At 40.0% G+C, this 23,835-nt stretch overlaps 2 protein-coding genes across 3 annotated transcripts; one reads left to right on the forward strand and one right to left on the reverse strand.

Moving 5' to 3' along the window:
- Positions 1 to 2,843: 2,843 nt before the first annotated feature.
- Positions 2,844 to 11,322, reverse strand: LOC135254066 (5-hydroxytryptamine receptor 3A-like). The gene is made up of 8 exons (XM_064334016.1): positions 11,269 to 11,322; positions 8,970 to 9,098; positions 7,503 to 7,609; positions 7,199 to 7,368; positions 6,399 to 6,559; positions 5,022 to 5,232; positions 4,224 to 4,377; positions 2,844 to 4,113 (listed from the first exon to the last, which is right to left on the reverse strand). Exons 1-8 carry the CDS (start codon positions 11,320 to 11,322, stop codon positions 3,792 to 3,794), a joined length of 1,308 nt encoding a protein of 435 aa, XP_064190086.1. The 3' UTR covers positions 2,844 to 3,791.
- Positions 11,323 to 14,970: 3,648 nt separating this feature from the next.
- Positions 14,971 to 19,252, forward strand: dynlt2b (dynein light chain Tctex-type 2B). 2 transcript variants are annotated; one of them, XM_064329953.1, is made up of 5 exons: positions 14,971 to 15,219; positions 15,597 to 15,730; positions 18,325 to 18,394; positions 18,622 to 18,685; positions 18,791 to 19,252. In XM_064329953.1, exons 1-5 carry the CDS (start codon positions 15,161 to 15,163, stop codon positions 18,938 to 18,940), a joined length of 477 nt encoding a protein of 158 aa, XP_064186023.1. In that variant the 5' UTR covers positions 14,971 to 15,160; the 3' UTR covers positions 18,941 to 19,252. The 2 variants fall into 2 exon arrangements, with proteins under 2 accessions (XP_064186023.1, XP_064186024.1); XM_064329954.1 differs by having other exon boundaries at positions 14,974 to 15,219; positions 18,786 to 19,252.
- The last annotated feature ends 4,583 nt before the right edge of the window (positions 19,253 to 23,835 follow it).

The raw sequence follows: 23,835 nt of genomic DNA on the forward strand, positions 1-23,835 counted from the left end.
GAGGGTTGTTTATTTTATTTCATGTTTGTGTGGGTGCGCTTTCTCTCTCGTGCAACAGACAATGGTCTTCCCTGGCACTGCCACATCTCCATCCCTGGGGTGTTACGCTTGGCGTGTGACAATATACATACATATTACCAGGTGTGATTTAAAAAAAATTTAATCTTGGTTTGTTGAGACTTCAGGTGAAGCTCTTACCCTGTGTAAGAAGACAGCAGGCAATGAGGAGATGTGGTCTGTAAATGGTTGGACTACGCTGCCTGGCCAGAAGCCTCTCTGGACTGGCAGTTTGTCCTTTCTGTGGAATTCAGCAAAGCATGATTAAAACAGGCTTTTAACCAAGAGTACATATCTGATATGTCTGGTTTTAGCTGGATTTTAGTCTTAGTCTGTAGTTTCCTACAGTACTGAGATCCAATGAATAAAATTGTAAAGGGTCTCTTGTCTGTTACCATACTGGATTACAGAAGCCTGAATAAGCTGTGTGAACACTTCTGCTCATCAGACATTCAATACATGAAATGAATGAACAGCAGTGTTCTTCCAGACACCTCTAAGCCTGTATATTTCCAAATGTAGCATACTCAAGCCTTGAACAACATTATTTAGCTAGCAATGGAGAAGGCACATTGATTACATATAACCAATTATAGCTAACAAATATTATCCATTAGAATTCAGCATTCACACCAACATGATCATGACAGCCGAGATGGGCAAAACTGGAAAAAGTGCTTTGCCTCAAAGTAATAAATGAATATTGACGGCTGATATTGATTATCTATAAATAATCGGAATGCTTTTGTATAGCTAGCAAAATAATTTTACATTAGGCTATGATCAGCTATTTTTATAAAGATATCAATGAGTCTGCAAGAATGATGCCAATAATTTTGTATCGGCCATTTGATGAACTGAAAGGGTTTAACGCTGCTAATATGTAAACCATAGAGTACAACCAAGAAAGGCCCAACATAAATTTAAAATGGTCTCTCTTCCAGAATAAACATGATGCTTTTTCACAGCCCATAGAGCAATGTTCTGAATGGTGCATTCTGCACACAGTACTTACGCTAACTAGCAATAATCCTGTTAGTTTCCTATGATCTACTTATCCTGAAAATTATGTAATTGCAACAATTTAGCCGCACTTACTTTTTGCAAACTATGGAGACTAGTTTATGCTATAGTGAGCAATCTTATGCTGTGGCCAGCAAACCTAGTGGTCAATCCTTGTCTGCTGTAGCATTTTAGCATTTCCTTCCATGAACTGGATGACAGTGTTCCATGTTATGTGGAATGTTATTGGCTTATTAGCAAATTATAACCCAAAACCTATTAATAATAATAATAATAATAATAATAATAATAATAATAATAAGCATCATCATCATCATCATAACAAGTTTTTTTTATTTTTACAGTAGACACAGATTTCATTCTGAAAGTAATTGAACACTCTAGACTCCACCCTACGGAAAACCCGAGGGAAGTCTTTCAGCTGCACACTGTGCAAACTGTGCAGTTCTGCTAATATTCAGATCTGATAATACTTCAGATCTGATAATATTCAGATCTGATAATACTTCAGATCTGATAATACTTCAGATCTGATAATACTTCAGATCTGCTAATATTCAGATCTGATAATACTTCAGATCTGATAATACTTCAGATCTGATAATATTCAGATCTGATAATACTTCAGATCTGCTAATACTTCAGATCTGCTAATATTCAGATCTGCTAATATTTCAGATCTGCTAATATTTCGGATCTGATAATACTTCAGATCTGATAATATTCAGATCTGATAATACTTCAGATCTGATAATACTTCAGATCTGATAATACTTCAGATCTGATAATTTGATCGTAATATCAGATCTGTAATCTCAGATATGATAATACTTCAGATCTGATAATACTTCAGATCTGATAATATTTCAGATCTGCTAATATTTCAGATCTGCTAATACTTCAGATCTGCTAATACTTAACTGTGTTTAATTGGGAAGATATTTATGGTGGGTAAAATATTGGTATGTTTTGTGTCAATGTATCTGTTGTACATGTTTGTAACTAGGTGAAACTGTACCACTTGAAGATGCAGGACACGTTTCTTTGTAATCAGACAATGAAGTATTGTTATATCATATATTATATCATGTCCAGTAGCTATTGCATTCCTCTGTAGAGACTTTGCTAGTGCCTAAGGAAGATGTTGGGTCTTCTTTCTATATTGTGGAAGATGTATTAAATACAGAATCTGAAAGATGCATTGCAATTGTGGAATGCCACGTTACACTGAGCTGTAAACCATCCCAAAAAACTTCAGGATCCTTTGATCAGCTACTAATTTGCTATACACATTTTAGTACGTATTCATTATTTTAAAGCAAATGTATTCAAAAAATATGAGGTATGTTTCTGGGTGAAATAAACATAGCATATCTGGGAAAGCCAGTATTCAGCAGGGTTGACTGTAGAACATTTTTCTGATATTAAGCCTCATTAAGCCTTAGTGTAAATATTATCGCTAAGTCTCAGTCTGTCTCTCAGAAAAAAATATCTTGGCATAAAAATGACCAATATTCTGGAATTGGTATTTAATCTACCCTCGGAACAGATGGTCACTTGCAGTCGTGTCCAAACTTTCCCAACGCACCAGTACAACCACTTAATAAACCCTTTTCTGTGACCTCTCATTACAGTGTGGCATTCTGTACATACTGTAAGACAGAACTCTAAAGATATACAGAGCTGCACTATGGCCATCAGGATTGGGAATATATTTATTTTTCCAAAATACACTTTATGTCATGACTATTTATGACCTTTTTGTACAACACAGTCCTGGTCTCAGATCAGTTAATTACTCAGTCAATCATTGAACCAGTCAATCTTTATTATTTTACCATTTACAAACTGGCTGTCACACAGCACTTCACAATGGAATAAGAAAAGTGAAGCTCTTTGTTTTCATCATTCAAAGCATCAGATTACACACAAGGAACCATGAAAAGGAGGAAGCAGTGAAATATCAGGTGCAGGAGTGGCAGCAGAGATTCCGTTGAAAGGCGCTATATGAGTAAACTTGCCTGGCCTGGCCTTTACCTGGGCAGTGGGCAGGGGTTCAGAGGCCATCGAACGCAGTCCCTGCTGTAACCCTGGCGATGGATCAGAGAAGCAGCTCCTCAACTACCGTCAGCCTCAGAAGCACCGGTCAGACAATCTGACACCCCCACCAGGACTAACAGTCCCCAAAACCAGATGTCTGCTCAGCCTAAGTAAATAAGGATGTTGTCTTAGAGGGACAGCTGAACTGTAGAGTTGATCCTTTACAAAACACTTGTAAAATCTATTAAAAAATATATTATTGCATAGCAGTGGAACTGTTGATCATATTCAAACATGGTTTGCCTATATACAGTATAACACAAATGTATATTCAGTTAAATGTAGCAAAATCTGTTATTTTGTCCTGTACACAAGATCTGTACTTTTAGAAAAGACATATTTCCTTTCTCATTTTCTTACTCAGACATCCCCTTACCATTTGGGCATGCTGGCATTATTTTGTAATATCTTGAAGCCTAACTGATCATTTTTCTATGAGTGTTTTATTCACTTAAAAAAATATTGCAAACAAACATAAGATTAGAGTGAGCATGAGATTACTGCCTCATAGGCTGCACACTGGGAGCCACCTGCTGTTTTCACCACGGTTACGTTCAGGCCTGGGAGCTGTGTGGCTTCCTAATGCCTTGCTGCAGGCTAAAGGCTAACAGCTACAGGCTGTACCACTTTATCCAGATCACGGAAATGGTGATGAAACTGACAATGATAAAAAAAATGTAAAGGTAGAACAGAAGTCGATCGATGACGTTTCCAATCTGGATCCAGTCCTCAGCCGTTTCATTATCTGCAAGATGTTTCTCCACTTGCTGACGGATTGCCAGGACGTCCTGGCCAAGCCTTTTCAGTTGTCCCAGGACGAGATCATCGGACTGAGGCTCTGCAGTAACATTGGGGCCAGGCTTTGCCTCCATATTCTCTACTGAGGCAGCAGGGAACAGGAGGAAAACACTGGTTAGCATTACTGAGTGATCACTTTGGACCACAGCAGACCCAACCCTAGAAACCTCAGTTTGTAAGGCTCAAAACTACCTTGAGCAGCAGGGTTGAGTATGACGGTGACACAGTTGCTGGGTTTTTGGTACAGACAGACGAGTCGGGCCAGGTACTGCAGGACTATCACACGGATCCATCGAGGGACCGAGGGGTACTGACTAGAATTGCACAGTATGTTGGTGATCAGAACTGTCTCCAGGAGACTACACACCATCAGAGCCAGGCAGATAGAGAAGAACACATCTGGGGAGAGACAGAGAAAGAAAGAGAGAGAGAGAGAGAGAGAGAGAGACCACATATATTCACTCTCACAGATGTTTATATGCACTTCCAAACACAAACAATCAACATTTAAACACACACTGAATTAACAAATTTTAAAGCACAATGATTGCTGGGTTACTGAGTATCTCATTAGGGCACCATGCTGTGGTGCAGGGATGAGCTCCAATGCCTCAGGCCAAATCTGGACCGTGCCAATGCCAACTGCGTCTGGTAGATTCATAGGGCGAGGCGACACTGGCGATTACATTGCCCAGGGTCCGAGAGGGTTCAGTCAGTTAGGGGTCTGCATTACATCACTCTCTATCGACACACACTAGCCGATTGGGTGCCTGACAGCTGCATTTGAAAGGTCTTCCTCCGACTCCACTCTATGTGGGCTTGGCCGTGGGCTGCAGGGTAAAAAGAAGCAGGCTGGCACCACCGCGTGTTTCGGAAGAGAACCACAGATGTACAATGTACTTTCTCCTAAATCAGCATTGGAATAAACACATAAACGTAGCTGTAATTGCAGACTGGACATTACAAATTATGGTGGGAATTGTACATGTTCAGTCCCACATTGGGTATCAATAATTTTAAAAAGCACAATGATGAAATTGTACTTATTAAGGGGATTCTGTTGCCGGTGATGGGCAGCAAGTCGTTCATGATGAGCAGGAAGACGGTGTAGCCCAGGATGAGGGTCATCTTGAAGGAGGAGCGGTCCACAGTCTGGGGGGGCAGGAGGAAGCTGAAGAGGTCCACTGTGATGAGGAAGCAGCTGGGCACCAGCAGGTTCACCACGTACATTGTTGGCCTTCGCCTGAGAATGATCTGCAGGGCAGCACAGAGACAGGGAGACAAGGCCTGTTGTACATTCTCTGTCTTCTTCATGGGATTATTGGCACTCAGCAGAAGTCACATTAGCACTCACCTTTGGTGGAGTACCCCTCTCTTTTCTACCAGTGATAACATACTTCTTACATTTTACTACCAGGTAAGTGATTGCCACTGAGAAAGAATAAAAACCAAGCTGAAGTGGCTGTGGAAAAGTATGATTTCCTCCATTATTACATAGTTTCTCACACTAAATGGTTTCAGATTTTCAGACAAAGTGTATCATTGTCTGTATAATATCAGACAAAGGGAACTCAGTAAACAAAATTCTATTTTTTAAACTTATTTCATATATTTAAATGAAATTAAAAAGTTATCAAACACCCATAGCACACTTATGAAAAAGCAATTGCCCCCTTAGTCACTCAGTCAACTAATTAACCAAACTGATGGATTCAGCTGACTGAACACAGCCAGGCTTGATTGCACTCAGCCCTGTTGAATCTAAATCTCACTCATATTGAACTATACCATCAGAGTAGTCAGAACAAAGTTTCTACAAGCACACAATGTCATGACGAAAGGTAATTCCAGAAGAAATGAGAAAAACATTTGTTGAAACATCAATCTGGAAAGGCACTTGGACTCCATTGAAACTGTACTGTCTTCATTGATGTGCTCTCTTCAATCTCCAAACTCTTCTATATCAGCAGGCAGACACCATTAATATGTCTCAGACAGGGATCATTAATAATACAATGAATGTCGTTGTGGTAAATGTTATAGCTGTGTAAAGATTGGTTAGCTGTATTATGTTAACTGTATTCTTTTGCAATACTAATTGTTGGTTTGTGGTTTGGTTAAGGTTTATTGATTATGATTAATGAGCCTTATCACAGTGACAACCCGGTTTTGTATTCCTGAGGTTAACAGTTCTGTTCTTCACTTTTGTAATTGACATTGACAAGAGTGTCTGCTAAGTGATTGTAATTGATGGAATATAATAGTACTAATCTCAGGTTGTGGAGATAGAGAGTTTGGTGCCATCTTTTATTTAAGTTGGTTTTCCCCTTTTGCTTTACTTAATGAATACAAATGCAGTTGTTACCTACTGTGACATTTATCTGAGTTTAGCTGGAGAAATCCATTTTTTATGAACCTACATAGTAGATGACCTCGTCAAATAATTCATAAGAGATTTCATCGATGGTGTCGTCAGCTGTGATGTCGATCAGTTCCCACTCCCCCACCGTCTCCAGAGCCATCCTGGACATTTCCAGGGTTTCCTCAGCTTCTGCTCCCAGTTTCAACTGAAGATCAGCAGCTGGAGGGACAGAAACACCCCTGTGTTACAGAACACCTGCAGAACACCTAGAGAACCCCTGTGTTACAGAACACCTGCAGAACACCTAGAGAACCCCTGTGTTACAGAACACACTTAAGAGTCTGAATAAGTTTGGAAGATTGCACCTGAAGGTGAATAAAGTATAGTAATATCCTGTTAGTGTGGTATAGGTGAGTAAAGTATAGTAATATCCTGTTAGTGTGGTACAGGTGAGTAAAGTATAGTAATATCCTGTTAGTGTGGTACAGGTGAGTAAAGTATAGTAATATCCTGTTAGTGTGGTACAGGTGAGTAAAGTATAGTAATATCCTGTTGGTGTGGTATAGGTGAGTAAAGTATAGTAATATCCTGTTAGTGTGGTACAGGTGAGGAAAGTGTAGTAACATCCTGTTAGTGTGGTATAGGTGAGTAAATTATAGTAATATCCTGTTAGTGTGGTACAGGTGAGGAAAGTAGTAACATCCTGTTTGTGTGGTATAGGTGAGTAAAGTGTAGTAATATCCTGTTAGTGTGATACAGGTGAGTAAAATATAGTAATGTCCTGTTAGCATGGTACAGGTGAGGAAAGTGTAGTAACATCCTGTTAATGTGGTTCAAGTGATAAAGGTGTTCTCTCACCCATGAGCATGAAGGAGTTAAAGGTGAGAGAGCAGTTCTGCACATCAAAGGGGAAGGTGTAGATGTCCAGGTTGCAGGAGCTGACCACTCTGACAGGGCGCGTGTCGATCACATGACCATCATTTAGCAGGTATATGAAAGGAGCGTTTGGAGATCGATCTTCGTCCATACTGCAGAACAGTGCAGAGACACAGGATGCCATTCAACCCCCTTTCAATTCAGGAAATACAGTGAAATTCAACATTATCAATTCATTTATTAAACTCAAATGTGTTCTAGCCCAACCCTAAAACTGGCCACTTACAACTCGTTGATCAGAATATCTGGGACCCATAATTTTTCTCTGGGCAAAGAAATTCTTTCTGTTCCACACTGTGAAGAGTCCCAGCTGAAGTTCTCAATGTACCATTCCTACAAAACAAAACTTTAGCAATACATAGTGGTCTGACTGGTTTGACATCAACGCACTGAAAGTGTGCTTATTAAAAATTAAGGTGTAATTAAATACCAAACTAGTAGCCAGTTGAATTAACAGCATCTATCATGGACACAACTCATGTATTTTTATGTCCTTCTTGCCTATCAATGGGTTTAATGACAATGGAATGTCTCTTATTCCAGTTTATACATAAAAAATACAATACCAGGTCATTTTCAAAACACTTACCAATGTGTGCCAAATAAATGTTGTCAATATTTGTGCCTTTTCATCCTATAAGATAAAAGTTTATATATATATATATATATATATATATATATATATATTTAAATATAATTATTATTATTAGACATATAATGGGGAAAAATCTTCCCAAGAAGCCATTTACAAATATGAGTTATTTTAATAAACACATACGCAGATTGAATGCAACATGTTTGTATGCAATTTTACATGATCCAGTATATAGCATAGCCATCTAAATGGTGATTTAATTACATGACATTAAATGTAAGTAAATCTTACAAGACCTAAAGAAATATCAAATAACATATGGGACACTGTCTTGTTATCTTATGGGATGTGCACAAAGACTGAAATCACTGAAAGTTATTATGTCTACATTAATAAAATAAGGCTAGCTAGGGGTACCTAGCTATACATTTACAGGTTCATGATCTCCTGCCTGTTCAAAAGTGTGAAATGAGTCCTTTAGTTTAGGTAGTTTTTAGTTTAGATATCATGGAAACTGGAAAAGATACAAGAATACATGATGAGCAGGCTTTCAATATTATTTAAACAGAAGTGAATCAGGAAACATATTTCTGTGTATATACATATTTCTGTTGCTTTTTATACGGTTAATTTCTACTCTGTATGAAGCACAAATAGGGTATTCCAGGCATTACCTAAAGGCGAAGACTAACTACCACCACGCTGTATATTTCACTCTAAATCCACCCCCCCCCCCCTTTTATGACACTTGTTACATGTTGCCCCATCCCAGCACATTTGGTGATTTGTATTTGTCCTAATACTGTAGCTTATTCTTCTGCCTAGTTGGCTTTGCAGAGGTTAGGTCAGAATAGTGTTCACTGTGTGAACTAAACTGTGTTGTTGGCTAGAAATAGCTGTACAAAATAAGTATTGTATCTTACTGAACCTGTGTTTAGTAGTTGTCTATGACCATGAAATGCACTTTTTGTACGTCGCTTTGGATGAAAGCATCTGCCAAATAAATGTAATGTAATGTACATGAGCTTTTTATTTATGAGACAGAAAAATGACAAGAACAGCATCCTCACCATCATGCGACATGACAGTTACACTCACCACATCCAGAATTCCATAGAGTACGAAGGAAGTGCTGACGGTGGTGGGCGAATTCAGGCTGACGACTGGCCGAATCTCCTTACTGACCAGGATGTTATTGATGCCGGTAAGAAGGGACTTTGCATCTGGCTGCGAGCAATTTATCAGAGCAGACTCTACACACTGAACTTTAGGAAAAACAGAAATATTGTTATTCTGGGATTTTTCAAATAATGCATGTCAATTTTGTTGAATCTGTTTCCAGAACTTGTCCCAACCTGGGTACTAGTTTATTTTCATAATATTTTTTTCAGTTACAAATAAACTTATCAATGATCAACTTGAAGTTATTATTACTTTATTGAATTTAAGTATTTTCCATGACACAGCATGGATGTGGGAGAAGCGATGTTACCCTGGACAAGCAGACAGCAGAAGAGGAGTATGACCACGGCTGGATGCAGTTGACTGGTAAGACGCTGGACACTGAAAGCAGTCTCTTTGGGGTGCAATTTGTTGTTGACCTGTGAAATGTAAATGGGTGCATCTCATTGCCACTCAGGTGATCCTACTTACCTGACACTAATCTTTTGATCTTCTCTGTTTTCAAATCAAGCTGTTAACAAATGAAAAAGTTTCAAATCTGCCAATAATAAGTAATTCCAGTGATGAAACCACTAAACTGACGAGAGCTTTATCGCTAAATATCTCAGAACAGTAGAAAAGGCAGACAGGACCCTATAATTCTCAGGTCTCATATATTCCGACGGGTGACAAATTAAAGGAAATGGCAACATAAAGTGTCTTAGTAAGGTGTTGGGCCACCATGAGCCACCAGAACAGCTTCAATGTGCCTTGGCATAGATTCTACAAGTCTTTGGAACTCTACTGCAGGGATGGAACATCATTCCATTCTTCCAAAAGATATTCCCTCATTTGATGTTTTGATGATGGTGGTGGAGAGTGCTATCTGACTTGTTGGTCCAAAATCTCCCATATGTGTTCAATTTAGTTGAGATCTGGCGACTGCCAAGCCCATAGCATATGATTCACATCATTTCCATACTCATCAAACCATCAGTGACCCCTCGTGCCCAGTTGATGGGGGCATTGTCATCCTGGAAGAAACCACTCCCATCAGGGTAGAAATGTTTCATCATAGGAATTTGAATTTGGATAAAGGTGATCGTTCAGAATAACTTTGTATTGATTTTCACTGACCCTTCCCTCTAAGGGGACACGTGGACCCAAACCATTCCAGGAAAATGCCCTTACAGCATAAAAGAGCAACCAGACCCCCTCACTGTGGGACTCCAGCATTCAGGCCTGTACCGTTCTCTCAGTGTACGTTACACATGCACTTGCCCACTTGTCTAGAATATGGTGGAGGATGACTCATCTGACCATTTAACTTTTTTCTGCATCTCTGTAAACCAGTGCCTATGGTTTTTGCACCACTGAACTCTCAAATGTGCATTTGTCTTTGTAATGAGGGATTTATGCAGTGCAACCCTAACTATAATATCCCTCTTTATGTAGAAGTCGACGGACCATTCTTGCGGACACAGTCTTATCACGTCCTGCATTGACATTCTCAGTCACCTGTTTTCCCTTACAAATCGTAGTAATATACGAGCATCATGGTTATCGCATGTGTGCTTTCGACCACAATTTCCAACCCTATTTACTGATGTCTTCCCCTTGGATCTAAATGCAGATGTCACTTTAGTCACTGTGCCTATTGAAACACCAGCCAGTTGAACAGTCTTTGTGACTGAAGCTCCTGCACTCCATGCCCCAATAATGAACCCTCTTTCAAAGTCACTTAGATCTTTTCTTCTTGTCATCTTGATCCAAAATTGCGGTCAACTGGGCCTGCTCAGAATTTTTATACATGCCACAGAGCATGATAGGATGTTAATCGCTTAATTGTATCATGTAGTACATCTGTATAGAAGCATCTGCATTCCTTATGTTTCTCCACCCATTTATTCATCTATAGTACATAGTACATACTGTAAAGTACATATGAGTTACATAGTATTACTACAGTAGGTGCTGTGGAGCACTATCTTTGATAATGCTTTTCAGATTTGAAATGGCAAAACAAACAGACTCTATTCACCTCTTTTACTTTTGCTGAAAGTGCAGGGATTATGGTACAGTACATATACTCAGTACATAGACTACATACCAGCAGACATCACCGGAATTCTGGTGGTGTGTTTGACATTATGTACTTTTGGGAGTGACAAACTACTTAAAAAGTCATAAATTACAACTATGCAAATATGGGAAGGAATTATCCAGTTTACTTTACCTGAGGAATAGATGAACCTTCCACAGCCATCAAAAGCTGATGGTCCTGTTTCATGGCGTCAGTAAAATGGAAATGAATGTTGAAGCTTAGATAAATCTGTTAAATTTCAGTTAAATATATATTTTCTTTGGTATGTTCCACTATCTGAGGAAACAGCTGAAAGTTCAGCTATTTAAGTATAAACTGATTTGCATAGATAAGCTATAATTTTGTTTATGGTGTCTTACACCAGTCACATGAAAGCCACATATTTTGCCTGTGGTGTCAACCAGGTTTAGGTTTCACAATAAACAAGTGTAAGGTAACCAAAGGTGACATGGTGCTATACTGAACTTGAATAGGATCAAACTTATAATACAACTTTGAAATGCACATCACACATTGGTCCTTGAGTCTAGAAATTGTACTAATCCACCACAAGGCCAGCTATCAAATGTTAGATTCCCTTTGACTTGACACACGAGACTTGTGTCCTTGCAAACAGTAAAACTGTTGTTGGGGGCCTGTCATAGAGGAATGCACTTGTTTTCAAGTAAATGAGATTTGTCTCCCTTTCATATATATTTTTTCCCACGGCGTGCAGGAACTGCTGCCGTGGGCTATGCATGGCAAATTGTGGTCACTCACTCACTCACTCATGGATGACCTTTGAGGGACGTTTTGTGGGACGCATGTGCAGGTGGTGCTTTGTTTAGTAGGACGCATAGGCAGGTGGTAAGACACAACATTTTTAAGCACAGCTTTATCGCCTAACGTTATTTTAGCTAACCCTAACATGTTCGTGTTTCGCCTACTTTCGCTAACCTAGTTAGCGTGTACAGATCACCTACTTTAGCTAACCTAGTTAGCACATACAGATGCTATCCTGCACGCATGAGTAGGAGCTAAGGACACACAGCTACATCCACGGATACAGATGTATGGACACATGGAGGACAACAAATAATGTTACAGAGGTGAGAACGTGCCATAGCTAGCTAGCTATATAGTTTGCCAAGTTGCGCCGTGGGTCTGGACGGTTTCATGCTTGTTCCATTGCATTTTGTCCTTTATTGTTTTCTGAATTATTTATTATTGTTCTGTATAAGGCTTCCCTGCAAAAGAGACAGTCTCAGTGAGACCTCCCAGCTCAAATAAAGGTTAAATTAATAACAGTAAGAGCTCCTCCTTTGGTCAGAATGGGGGACAACATGGAGCTCATTCCATGTGCTCATTGAACTGATTACTTATAGATAAGATGACCACTTGAAAGCAAATGCATCACTTGAAAAGCACAAAAGAACAAGACTCTAAATTTATTTTTAAAAAGACACAATTGGTCATCTTATCTGTTTACTTGAGACTATACCTGCACTTTTCTTTGAGTCCTGATGAAGACCAGCTTGTGGTCGAAATGTTGGCTTTTCTTATATCCTGGCTTTTTACATGTTACAACCATTATAATAAAGGCTTTTTAATTTAACATTTTTTCTTCCTGTTGTACTTTTGGAGTGCCTGGAACACTATCTCAGATGTGTTTTACTGTTGCTTTGTTCCCCCAGTTCCATGAGCACTTGCCTTGCTTCTCTGCTACATTTTTTACAAGAGCATCCAGTTTTTATCATTTTTCTACCAGTAGAAACATACTGAATGATACTGAAATAATGTGAAATAGAGGCAGAAACACCAGCAGACAGATAATGGTGTGATGATTGTTCATAAAACTGGAAAAAGTGATTGAAATGGCTAGGGCATTGTTATTAGCTGGATGTTTACTAAGAACAATAAATCAACAAAAATTAAATAAATAAAACAACTATAAATCAAATGGGGTGGCTTTATGCAATCTAATTAAATCACAGTCTGCCAGACAGGTTAACCAGTGCAAATGCAAAGCAGGGCACAGACTTACCTGTGTGCACTAACCCTGACTGTGGGAGCACGGACTCACCTGTGTGCACTAACCCTGACTGTGAGAGCACGGACTCACCTGTGTGCACTAACCCTGACTTTGGAAGTACCAGAATACACAAATGCAGTTCCACCAGAGTTTAAAGTCCCATGACATACTGAGCTCTGTATTTTTACCACTGCAAGTTCTACTGCTTACTGTAAAAACGAAAACACATTGGTGCCATCTTCTGAAAATTCATCAAAGGATGTGAACAAGGACAAAACTGTAACACTTTACATTCGGGACTGTGACATAGCATTGGAAACTTACCTACCAGAACCTGCTGTAGTTAAGAAATGGGGCATTCAAAGAAGACACTCTTTATTTATTTGTATCCCTTGTATCATGCAGCATTTATTAAACCAGGTTAGTCTCATTGAGATTAGAAATCTCTTTTTCAAGAGAGACCTGGCCAAGAAAGCAGCAGTCGATTACAGACACAACAAAATTTCAACATTTAACATACTATAAAAGCAGACAAACAGCAATGTTCAATATTTCACAATCTAGTTAACATGGGTAATCTGTAGTGCAACTAAGGGTCAAAACAATTACAAGTTTCACTTTCCTCCATAACCTTAAGCCTTTTTTAAAAAATCATTTAATGATAAAAGCTCCTGTAAATTAACTTCTTTCTGGAGCTCATTCCACGCAGAAGGAGCTGAGAACTGGAATGCTTTTTTGCCAGCCTCAGTACGAACCTTTGGCACAGACAATAAAACACTTTTTTGGGAGCGAAGTCGGTATTTTCCATTAGTCTGCTGAAAATATACCAATGACACAGCTTACGTAATGCCAAGGAGGGCCAGCCCACTCTTCTATAAAGAATTCAGTGATGTGTCAAAAATTTTTCATTTGTGACAAACCTCAGTGCCCCATGATATGCCATGTCCAACCGACGCAATGACGCGATATACGATCTAAAACAAATGGTTACAATGGTTACTCTTGTTGTTGTTATGACTCCTGCTTATACGATGCTGCTTTACCCTATCTTGGCTACATCTCACTTGTAAAAAAGGTTTTAATCTCAATGTGACTTCCTAGTGAAATACACGTTCAATAAAATAAATAAATAAATAAAAACACAGGAGCTTGCGTCTGAAGAATAGATGGCTTTACCATGCCTTGTTACTGCTGCTGTTCACAGGTGAGAGAATTTGAATTTTCCAGGCAGTATACACTTCAGCTGCTGGCTTCATGGGCTCTTTTGCATTGAGGTCTGTGACAAGATGAAACTGACCTGATAGTCAAATCAGTTGTAATGTATAGGTTCTTACACAATTTGCACGCTGCAGTTGAATTTGCATGGAAACACCATAGTTGATTTATTTTTGGTTTTTCTGTGACTAAGGTGGACAATGTTTTTTTCTCTGTTGCCACATTGGTGTCTATCATGTTACTGCTTCTCGCACGGAATAGATTTTAGAGCACTTGATTTCTCCTGCCCGTAAAAAATTGGAGCTTTCTGAAGTTCTAAAGCAACTGTGGCAATGGTGCCACCTGCTGGCCACAAATGAAACAGAAATTAAGAATAGAAACGACAATTCCCCTTATGTAGACAGGCTGAATACATGTGGAAACTCCTGCTAAAGAGAAATAAAATTTATAATCACTTTAGATACGTGTACCAAGCAGGTGTACGCCTTTTTATACGGAGGGCTCATTCCAATAGCTTATTTTATCCGTCCTTGCTTTAACAGAAGTTAATTATGCATATCTATGAATTCGTTATTTTTCACCACGCCTATCTATTGTGTAAAATGACATCATTTCCGCCAGGCTCACACAACTTGGTTGAGGAAAATAGCGTTGTTATGGTAACCGGTTGTTCGTTTACAATGAGCTGGCTGTTAGTTGGTAGTTTCGGGATACAAATGCTTTGTTTTACATAATATAAGTTGCGTACTTATAGTTTTCCATTAGTCAACTAACAATTGTAGGTAATCATCTTTGAATATGGAAGAACCTGATACGTTGGAACACACATATATCATCAGGCCGAATTATCAGCACAAGTAAGTTGATTAGCTGTGAAAACCACGGCCAAATTTCGAAGCTAGCTAGCTAACCTTCGATAACGTTCGCTTCAAATCAAAACTGGCTGGCTTGTCAGCTGCAGTTATATAGCTATGTAACGTTAGATAGGTCAGTATTCGAACATTTAAATAATATTGGTCAATTTCCTGAATATCTAGAGTATAGCTACAGTCTGCTTTAGCCACAATGTAGCTAGCTTGTTGATATATTGCCATTTCAACATTAGCTACCCTTAGCTCTAGTTATACTGGAGTAGCTTAGCTAGCTAGCCAAGTAGAATAATGTGTTGTTTCAACGGTAGCTAGCTTGCATTGGTTGTACTGGAGTTGCTAATGTCTTAATGTAATTGTATAAGGTTTAAGGTGGGGGTGGTGAAGGAATGTATCCGAGAGGTTCTGAAAGAACAGCTTGGAGGCACATCGTATAACCCGCAGCTCATCTCAACGCAGTGTCGTTCAGTTGCTGACTGTATCAAGGACAAACTCAAAGGTGAGACGCAAAGACGAAGATTAGGCATCTGTCTAACGTTGTCGTGAAAATGATTCTTATCGTGAAGAATCCCTGACGGAATCTATGGCTTACCCTCGCAGCACTTTCGGAAGCGCTGTACTAAGTGTCTTCTTACCGTGAAGAATACCTGACCCGCAAGCATAGAAATATGTTACCACGGCGGCACAATTATATCGTGGAATACTGTCTTTGAAAAAAGGCTATATGCTGTCACTGCAGTTACATTTAGTGATGGGCAAAGCAGTTCTTTTCAGTGTACTGAATCAGTAGAATCATTTCACTAGAAAGATTCTCTCGTGCTGTGGGCATGTTGTCGACCCGGGGGTGCTCTAAAGACAGAGCATTTTCCCACAGAATATTTAATAGCCAAAGAACCGAACACTTTCTTTCCCGACTTTTAATAAAGTGTTTTCGTTTCGATTTTATTCGAAACAATTTAGTTTGAAAGAATGTGTTTGATATGGCCATTTTATTTTACTAAATTTCCCAAAATTGGTTGTTTTAGCCCTAGATGCTGATTTCTTTACCGTGACTTGTAATGGCTGCTTGAAAGAGAACGTGCTGAAATACGTTGTCTAAGTAGATATATAATTTTCTCATAAAATGTAGTCGATAAAATAGTAGCCTTGGCTAGCCTACTTTGAGACATGTAAAAAAAAAAAAAAGTCTTGTTATTTCCTTGAAAATAAACAGCACACTTGACAGTGATGTTCGATTATCATCCATTATTCCATACCGTACCCACTCTCCTCCCCAGAGACTCCGCGCTCCTTGCATTCGCTACAGCAAGAGGAACGTACCTAGTGTTGTCGTTCGCGAACGATTCGTGGCCCTAGTGTTGTGTCGTTCGCGAACGATTCGGGCGTACAGTGTACCATCACATCCCTAGTACGCTCAGTGAACGAATCACTGAACTGACTCTGCTTATAATGGCATTATATCGCGTATAATTTGTAGACTGCAGGTCACGTTTAAGTATAGGCGCACTTTTTCAGACCATACAGCTCACAAGTAATTCCAGTGGGCTTTAGTGATTTACTACTAGTTTAGTATAATTTCTGTAGCTTACTTGAATATTTATGTAATAAAAGTTCCAAATAAGCAAGTATAAACCTATGTATACTTGTGTAATACTTCAAAAGTAAACCAAGTACATTCTGTTATTTTTAGAAAGTATGCTATAGTAGTATGGTTATGAAACGTTGTAGGGTCCACCTTGTCAACGCTCCCTCTAGTCTGAAACTGGTTATTCAAGTAGTATCGTATGATATCTTGAAAGCACCACTCCATAATGAAATTCAGAGGCGAATCCGTAGCTAGCTAGTACATAATAAAACTAGTGAGCCTCAGCTACGTTTTTGGGTTAATGAAATTGACTTCACAGGCAAAGATGTTATTGTAAGATCCAGTTTTTAACTGTTCTAACCAAGTTACTCATTTTTCTCTTCGCTCTGGACTTTGATCTTTTATTGCCTGCACACCATGGAGTTGTAAATGTCCCAGTCTGTTAAAGGCAGCTGGACAGATAAGAGCGAGCAATCTCCAGGCTGTGGGACAGGCTCACGAAATCCATGATTAAACGGTGGTCTTCTTGACTCTTTTTTCTTAACAGGTTGAAAAGGAGCATGTTTTACTCATAGTAACATGGAAACATGTCTATAATGAGCCTCATGCACTGTCTATATCAGAGGAGTATGAACAATATCAGAATCAGAATCGCCTTTATTTGTCAAGTATGTTTACACATGCAAGGAATTTGACTTCGGTTTAATGGCTCTCAATGTTCTTACACAAAAGAAAAGAGTAACAACACAACAATCTTCAGAGACATACACAAGGAATGACTATATACAGAATACAAATAGTGCTGTAAACAGGATACAAATAGTGCAAAGAAGTGAAGAGGGCAAGGAGTGTAGAGATAAATATTAAATGGTAACAAAAAAAAAAAGACATTACTTTATATACATATAGGTACAGTGGGTATTATAGTGTTCCAGGGTTATTGCACAGTGCCTCAGTGAGTTAACTGTTGTTATAGTAAGTGTGACGGCGAGGGGGAAGAAACTGTTCCTGTGTCTGGTGGTTTTGTTGTACAGTGTTCTGTAGCACCTACCAGAGGGAGAAGTTGGAGCAGGTTATGTCCAGGGTGTGAGGGGTCTGCAGTGATTTTCCCTGCTTGTTACCTATAAACATATTATAGTAATGAAGGTCAAGAAAATGTAATTATCTTTGTGTTGTATTAATTACTGTGAACCTGTCACATAGGTTGAATTAACTTGGGTACTATTTACCCTACTTTATACTGTCTTCTCTTACAAACAGCATATTTAATGACAGTAAATCCTGGCAGACATGTCCAACTGTTCTGTCATCCTTTTGATGACTTCCAGACAAAATGGAAAATTATTTGTTAAGCAGGGATTTCATTCCTCTGGATGTACACCAAACTCAAAGCATGAACCAACCTCTTAATGTAGGCCTGTCCATTGCTGCTTCTGCAGTGGAATGCTGTGCTACTGTTCTAAGTGAACTGTGCCAGATATGTTTGTTATTTTTCCCTCTCACATCAGACCTGGGTTTTGACCGATACAAGCTGGTTGTGCAGGTGGTGATCGGAGAACAGCGAGGAGAAGGAGTTAAGTGAGTTGCTGCGGATAATTTATTCCTCAAATCACAAAATAAACTAAGAGGGTGGAGCCGTCATAGACGTGCAACCATTGAGTTTTTTTTATTTTAGGAGGTTGCACAAGATGATGATTGCTTGTAAAGCAATAAAAACAAAGCAAGCAAGCACAGAACACAGTAGTTCTGCATGTACATGCACTTCGGGGTAAAGCTCACCCGAACACCCGTCCATCTCTCTCCAGGATGGCTGCCCGATGCTTCTGGGATGCTGACACTGATGGCCACGCCCAGGATATGTTCATGAATGTGAGTTAATATCATTGGCTATAAATGGGAGACCATTACCTGAGGTGCTTACTAATCGTGAATTTGCTCAGATTCACACACGTCCTTCCATTCTCTCCAGGACAGCCTGTTCTGTGTGGCTGCTGCATTTGGCTGCTTCTACTACTGAGCACAGAGAGAGCGGCTTTCAGCCAGCGACGCAGCGCGACTGGGCATGTCTGCTGCAGAATGCGCATCATCCACAGACAGCAGCGCTCCACAGCACGTCGGATATAACACACGGCCCGCCTCCTCTCTGCTCAACCTGCTAGTAACCTGCCACCCGCTTGCAGGAAGTAAAGGACAAATGAGAGGCGTGATGCTGACGATGGCACGTGCTCTGGAACTGCGTGCACACAGCCCTGGTAGCCGTACATATTCTGTATAATTCATGAAGCTTTCAGAAGCTCAGAATAAAGTGCTAAAAAGACAGAATTATTCCAACACAAGTGCTGACAGGACAACAGAGGACCACTTGTGCTAAAAGAATGCTGAATGTTAAATGTGAAATTTTTTTTTTCCCTGATCTAATATATTTGTTATATTCTCTCCAGTCTTCTGGTCACATCTATCACTTCTGCACAAAGTATTGAGGTATTATCTACTTTATATCAGTTTATTACATTATCTACTACATTATGTAAACTTCAGTCTTTTAAAGCTGCAGTAAGTAACGTTCACAATGGTTGCGGTGTTGCAAAATCATCGGTAAAATCATAACGCCCATTGGCCCTGCCCAGAGAGAATGAGACACTCTCCCACCCCCCTGCTTCTCCACGCACCTTGTATTCAATGTGTATCAACATTTCTAGCCATGACTCTTCTGCAAAGAGGGTTACAGGACCACAGACTGGCATAATGTTAGCTACACTAAAAATGTCAGCTCCAAGAGTCCCGGTAAAACAACAGAATCTTTTTAGTTCTTGCAGTGATTACCCGTAACACAATAAAACATCTTCCATTTAGTCGCAGAGGTAATGAAGTATTGGTTTTACTACGTTCACTTGGTAGTCTGAAGTTAACTGCCTGGTCTTTGTAGAGATGCACACCCGGGTCAATGTATATGCAAACCACGTACATTAGATGCACTGAAAAGGGAAAACTTTATAATGGTGCAATATGACAGTTGACAATAACCTAACAAAGGCAGTTTCAATGATGCTGAATGGTAAACATTGTATTTACAAAACACGAAAAATAAAGACAGCTATTCTATAAGAGAAAAGACATACAATCTAACAAACTAAGGCAAAGAAAAGAAACACAAAGAGATGATTGATGCATGCCCAAATCCAAAAACACTTGTGCAGGGAAAACATACTTGGGATAAACCTCCCTATGCCATCTTATAAACGCTCTGTGTGCCTCACTTTATAACATACAGTATCCCCTGCATTACAAATGATATTATTCACAGTACACCACATTTATCATATCATTCACAGTAATTTACATGCACATGCTTTCAGTCCATAGTGTGGGTAATGGTCAACCAGGTTCACATCTGACCCAACGGTGCCTGTGGGTGCTTTTATGACGTGAAAACAGACACTGTCCTGGTCATCTGTTCATCCTTGTTCCTGCACGCCTCAAGTGTTGGTGCGGTGGGGTAAAAAGGTTGCGAGACTGTCCCGCGGCAATCTCTAGATTGTGGGGCAATTGTCTTTTCAGCTGTTTACAGCCTTCTGATCTTTACGACTCCACCGGAATGGGGGCAAAGATAAAAATCCATGGACAGCATAAATTGAACCTTACATTAGCAAACGTGATCTATCCGACAGATAACGCTGGCTTACCTACATAGCCCAGGTAAACAACCTAACTTCACCTACCACACAGATGACATTAGCAACATTTCATTCTTCCACGAACTAGCCACCAAATTGAAGTAACATTATCAATAATGATGTGGTGTACTGCAACTGGGGCTCACGCTCATACTGAGGGGATAGTTTAGGCCTTATGGGGGAAGTGAGCGACCCACAAACTGTAATGGGCCTAGTACTCCTGAGAGAAGGGGAGCACACTCCATTGAGGCTGAAGAGAGGACAGGAATGCTGTGTAGGCAATGTTTCCCATCCAATTACTTTATTTGGCCAGCCCGCCCAAATAGATTTGCCCCTACCCAAAAAGATTTTTATTTCTACAAGCAACACACTATAAACACATGTATTCATTATTTTTTATACCTAATGTTAAAGTGACTCATTTCTCACAGCGGATGTTTGAGAACCACTCAAACAAAATTATTTTAAAAAAGAAATGCTAGCAGAAGAGTGGGGAGAAACTGCACCTGTTAATTAAAATGAATGAAAACCAACGTGTTGTCTTGAATGGCTGTTTGGATATCAGGCTCCAATGACTTTAAAGCCCCTAAGTTATGTTTAGAATGTGCATGTGATTATATTATCCTCCAAATCAATCATAGCTTAAAAGTTTGCCTGTAACTGAGACAATTACTGCAAAAAAATTGTGTCAGTCAATGGGTTGCTTTTTCATTCTGTTCACTGTGCTACCGGCACACCTTGACGCGAAAAGTGCCGTACAGATTTCATTTTCATTTGGAGACTTAGTCAAAGTAAACAATGACAAAAAACTTCCCTAATACATGTGAGCTCTGTCTGGGCAGCAAAATTTATTAGCCAAATCAAGAAAAAAAGTCTTTGTCCCAAACATTATGGAGCTCACTGTATGTGTACAGTCATGTGAATGCACAAGGTCAGTCTCGTTGTTGAGTGGTTCATGAGGTGAAGTGGCCTATGTCTTTTGATGTTGTAAACCACTGTTCTGTAAAGACAAATTTGGGCCACATCCCTGGTATTAGAACACATTACATTACATTACAGGCATTTGGCAGACGCTCTTATCCAGAGCAACGTACAACAAAGTGTATAACCGTAACCAGGGACAAGTGTGTTGAAAACCCTAGAGGCAAGTACAGTTCCAAGTGCAGGGCGCGACCACGTAGTTTAACTTGGACCTTGTAGGTTAAAACCCTCCTGTTATCTTCAAATTTACTAACATCTTTTATCCTTGGGGTCAATTTTACCCCAGCAATTTAAACCTCCAGAAAATGATTATAATTAAAATTGTTACCATGAGTTTGTGTCAGGTACTTTATTATAGTCTTTAGCCGCGTTTCCACCAAAATTACCACCGCATGCACACGTTGTAAACAATTTGCTGCTTTATTACTTTCTCGTCGCCAATTCCATATAGGCTAATCGCAAAATGACAAGAATAGAACGAAAACTCGGACTTGCGTGAAAATGTAAATTAGTAGTGGTACAGCCACCGTTTTCTTTCCTTCGAAGTTACTGCTAGCCGAGCAGCGAAGTGTGCCCTCCAGATGCGAACCATGCACCATAAATGAGTCCATAGTCTTCCTGGTCTTTTCGTGGAATTGAAAAATGGCAGTAAAATTGAGTGAAATTACGGCAGTCTGAAAAAGCTAAAGGGAAGATTACTAGAATTAACCTGTTATTTTACCCGGATAAAAAGTGCGGAAGGTGATTTCCAGTTTGCTTGTACTGTATCACCAATGTTAATTATGCAGAACTACCGCATACCTCACATAACTGTATCAAACGTTTTGAGTCAATTACAACGGGCTAACAAAGAAAATCCGGAAGAAAATATTCAGCAACCGAATTAATCCGTTTGAATGTTTTGGTAGCCTACGTAATATGCTGTCCCAGCACGAATGCTTAGCATTTTATAAAACGAATACTAAAGCAAGACAAGAACAGAAGAGCACACGTTATAATTCCAAGACGTTGACAGGCTATAACCAAAAGTAGGCTACTGCGCCGCATAACATACAAGTTTGATTTGAAGTTATTATGAAAATAAATTGGTTTGCCGCTGCATATTTTCAAACATGGCGGGTAATGGCGGAAAATAAATACAACACAAATGCTACGAGTACTCGACCAATCAGAAATGTTCAGCGCTGCAAGCTCCACCCAAAAGGTTCCTGTACTTTCGGAAAGTACTACCCCCCGAGCAGGAACGTTGTGGGGGGTAAAACAAAGCCCCCAGAACTAAATTTAGACCCTAGTTCCTGCGGTGGAAACGCACTGAGTTCCTCAAAAGGTTCCTAGTTCCGGGGTATAGTTCCTGCGGTGGAAACGCGGCTTTTGTTGACTACCTAAATAGCTCTTTAAATAAAACATTTGGAGGCCTGTGTTTTCTTGTTTCAGATAATTGGAAGCACCTGTGGCGGTGCCCATAAAAGGAAGCCTGGAGTCGGCTTCTAGGGAGGGGGCTTGATTTTCTCCTCTCCGTTGGACCACGGCCGTGTCTGGATTTCACCTTTTATGTTTTACAGTTATTTTGTTATTTTGTATGGTGTTCTAATAATTAGATTAGATTAGATTAGATTCAACTTTATTGTCATTGCACATGTCACGAGTACAGAGCAACAAAATGAATAGTTAGATGAGAAATGAGAGAACAGGAGGAGGAGGAGGGAAACCTCAGCACAGAGCAACATCATAAAACATTACAACAATACTCGAAGACTTGCACATGTGGTAGGGGGTAGGGTGTCGGGGAGGGGAAGTGTCGCAGCACAGACACTGGGGGGAGCACGCAGCCGTCTGGCGCATCGCTCAAAACCCTCAGCAGACTGCACTGTAACGGGGGAGGGAGGGGGGAGGGGAGCCAAGAAGGCGTTGAGTTGGAGGTAGTGTGTGTGTTATGTATCTTCGTGTGTGTGTAAGTCCATGGACTTCATCTCCACTGCAGTCTCAACATTGTCTCTGCCGTCTGATACTGATGACGAGGACACGGCCATTGCCCTGGAGACGACCTCGAAGAGTCCTGATCCAGAGACAAAGTTCATAGGAGCAGGGAGGTGGGGGGGGGGGGGGGGTAGGGCTGAGCATCTGTCTGTATAACAATCCAGGAGAGTGGAGAGATATCAGCCTTCCAAGGCCGAGGTGGGGGAGCCAATGAAGATAAGGATTGTTTTGGGTTCAGGCAGACTTCTGCTTTTTCGTCTGCCTTTAGTCCTGTGGTTCTCTCAGCGTTGTTCCAATCATCCAAATTTATTGGCCCATTTCAGTGAGCCGAACCGACAACTTCTCCAAGTTGGTATCCATCATGCGAATTTGCGATACGATCACATC

This window comes from Anguilla rostrata, chromosome 4 (genome assembly GCF_018555375.3).
Source record: "Anguilla rostrata isolate EN2019 chromosome 4, ASM1855537v3, whole genome shotgun sequence".
Taxonomy (NCBI): domain Eukaryota; kingdom Metazoa; phylum Chordata; class Actinopteri; order Anguilliformes; family Anguillidae; genus Anguilla; species Anguilla rostrata.

Excerpts from the sequence above, each read along its gene's own strand:
- LOC135254066 (XM_064334016.1), bottom strand. The coding sequence starts at position 11,322 with ATGAAACAGGACCATCAGCTTTTGATGGCTGTGGAAGGTTCATCTATT. Across the intron at positions 7,369-7,502 it reads GATATTCTGATCAACGAGTT|TATGGACGAAGATCGATCTC; the intron begins GTAAGTGGCCAG and ends ACTGTTCTGCAG. Across the intron at positions 4,114-4,223 it reads CTGGCCCGACTCGTCTGTCT|TGATCACTCAGTAATGCTAA; the intron begins GTACCAAAAACC and ends TGTGGTCCAAAG.
- dynlt2b (XM_064329953.1), top strand. The coding sequence starts at position 15,161 with ATGGAAGAACCTGATACGTTGGAACACACATATATCATCAGGCCGAAT. Across the intron at positions 15,220-15,596 it reads AGGCCGAATTATCAGCACAA|GTTTAAGGTGGGGGTGGTGA; the intron begins GTAAGTTGATTA and ends TAATTGTATAAG. Across the intron at positions 18,395-18,621 it reads CAGCGAGGAGAAGGAGTTAA|GATGGCTGCCCGATGCTTCT; the intron begins GTGAGTTGCTGC and ends ATCTCTCTCCAG.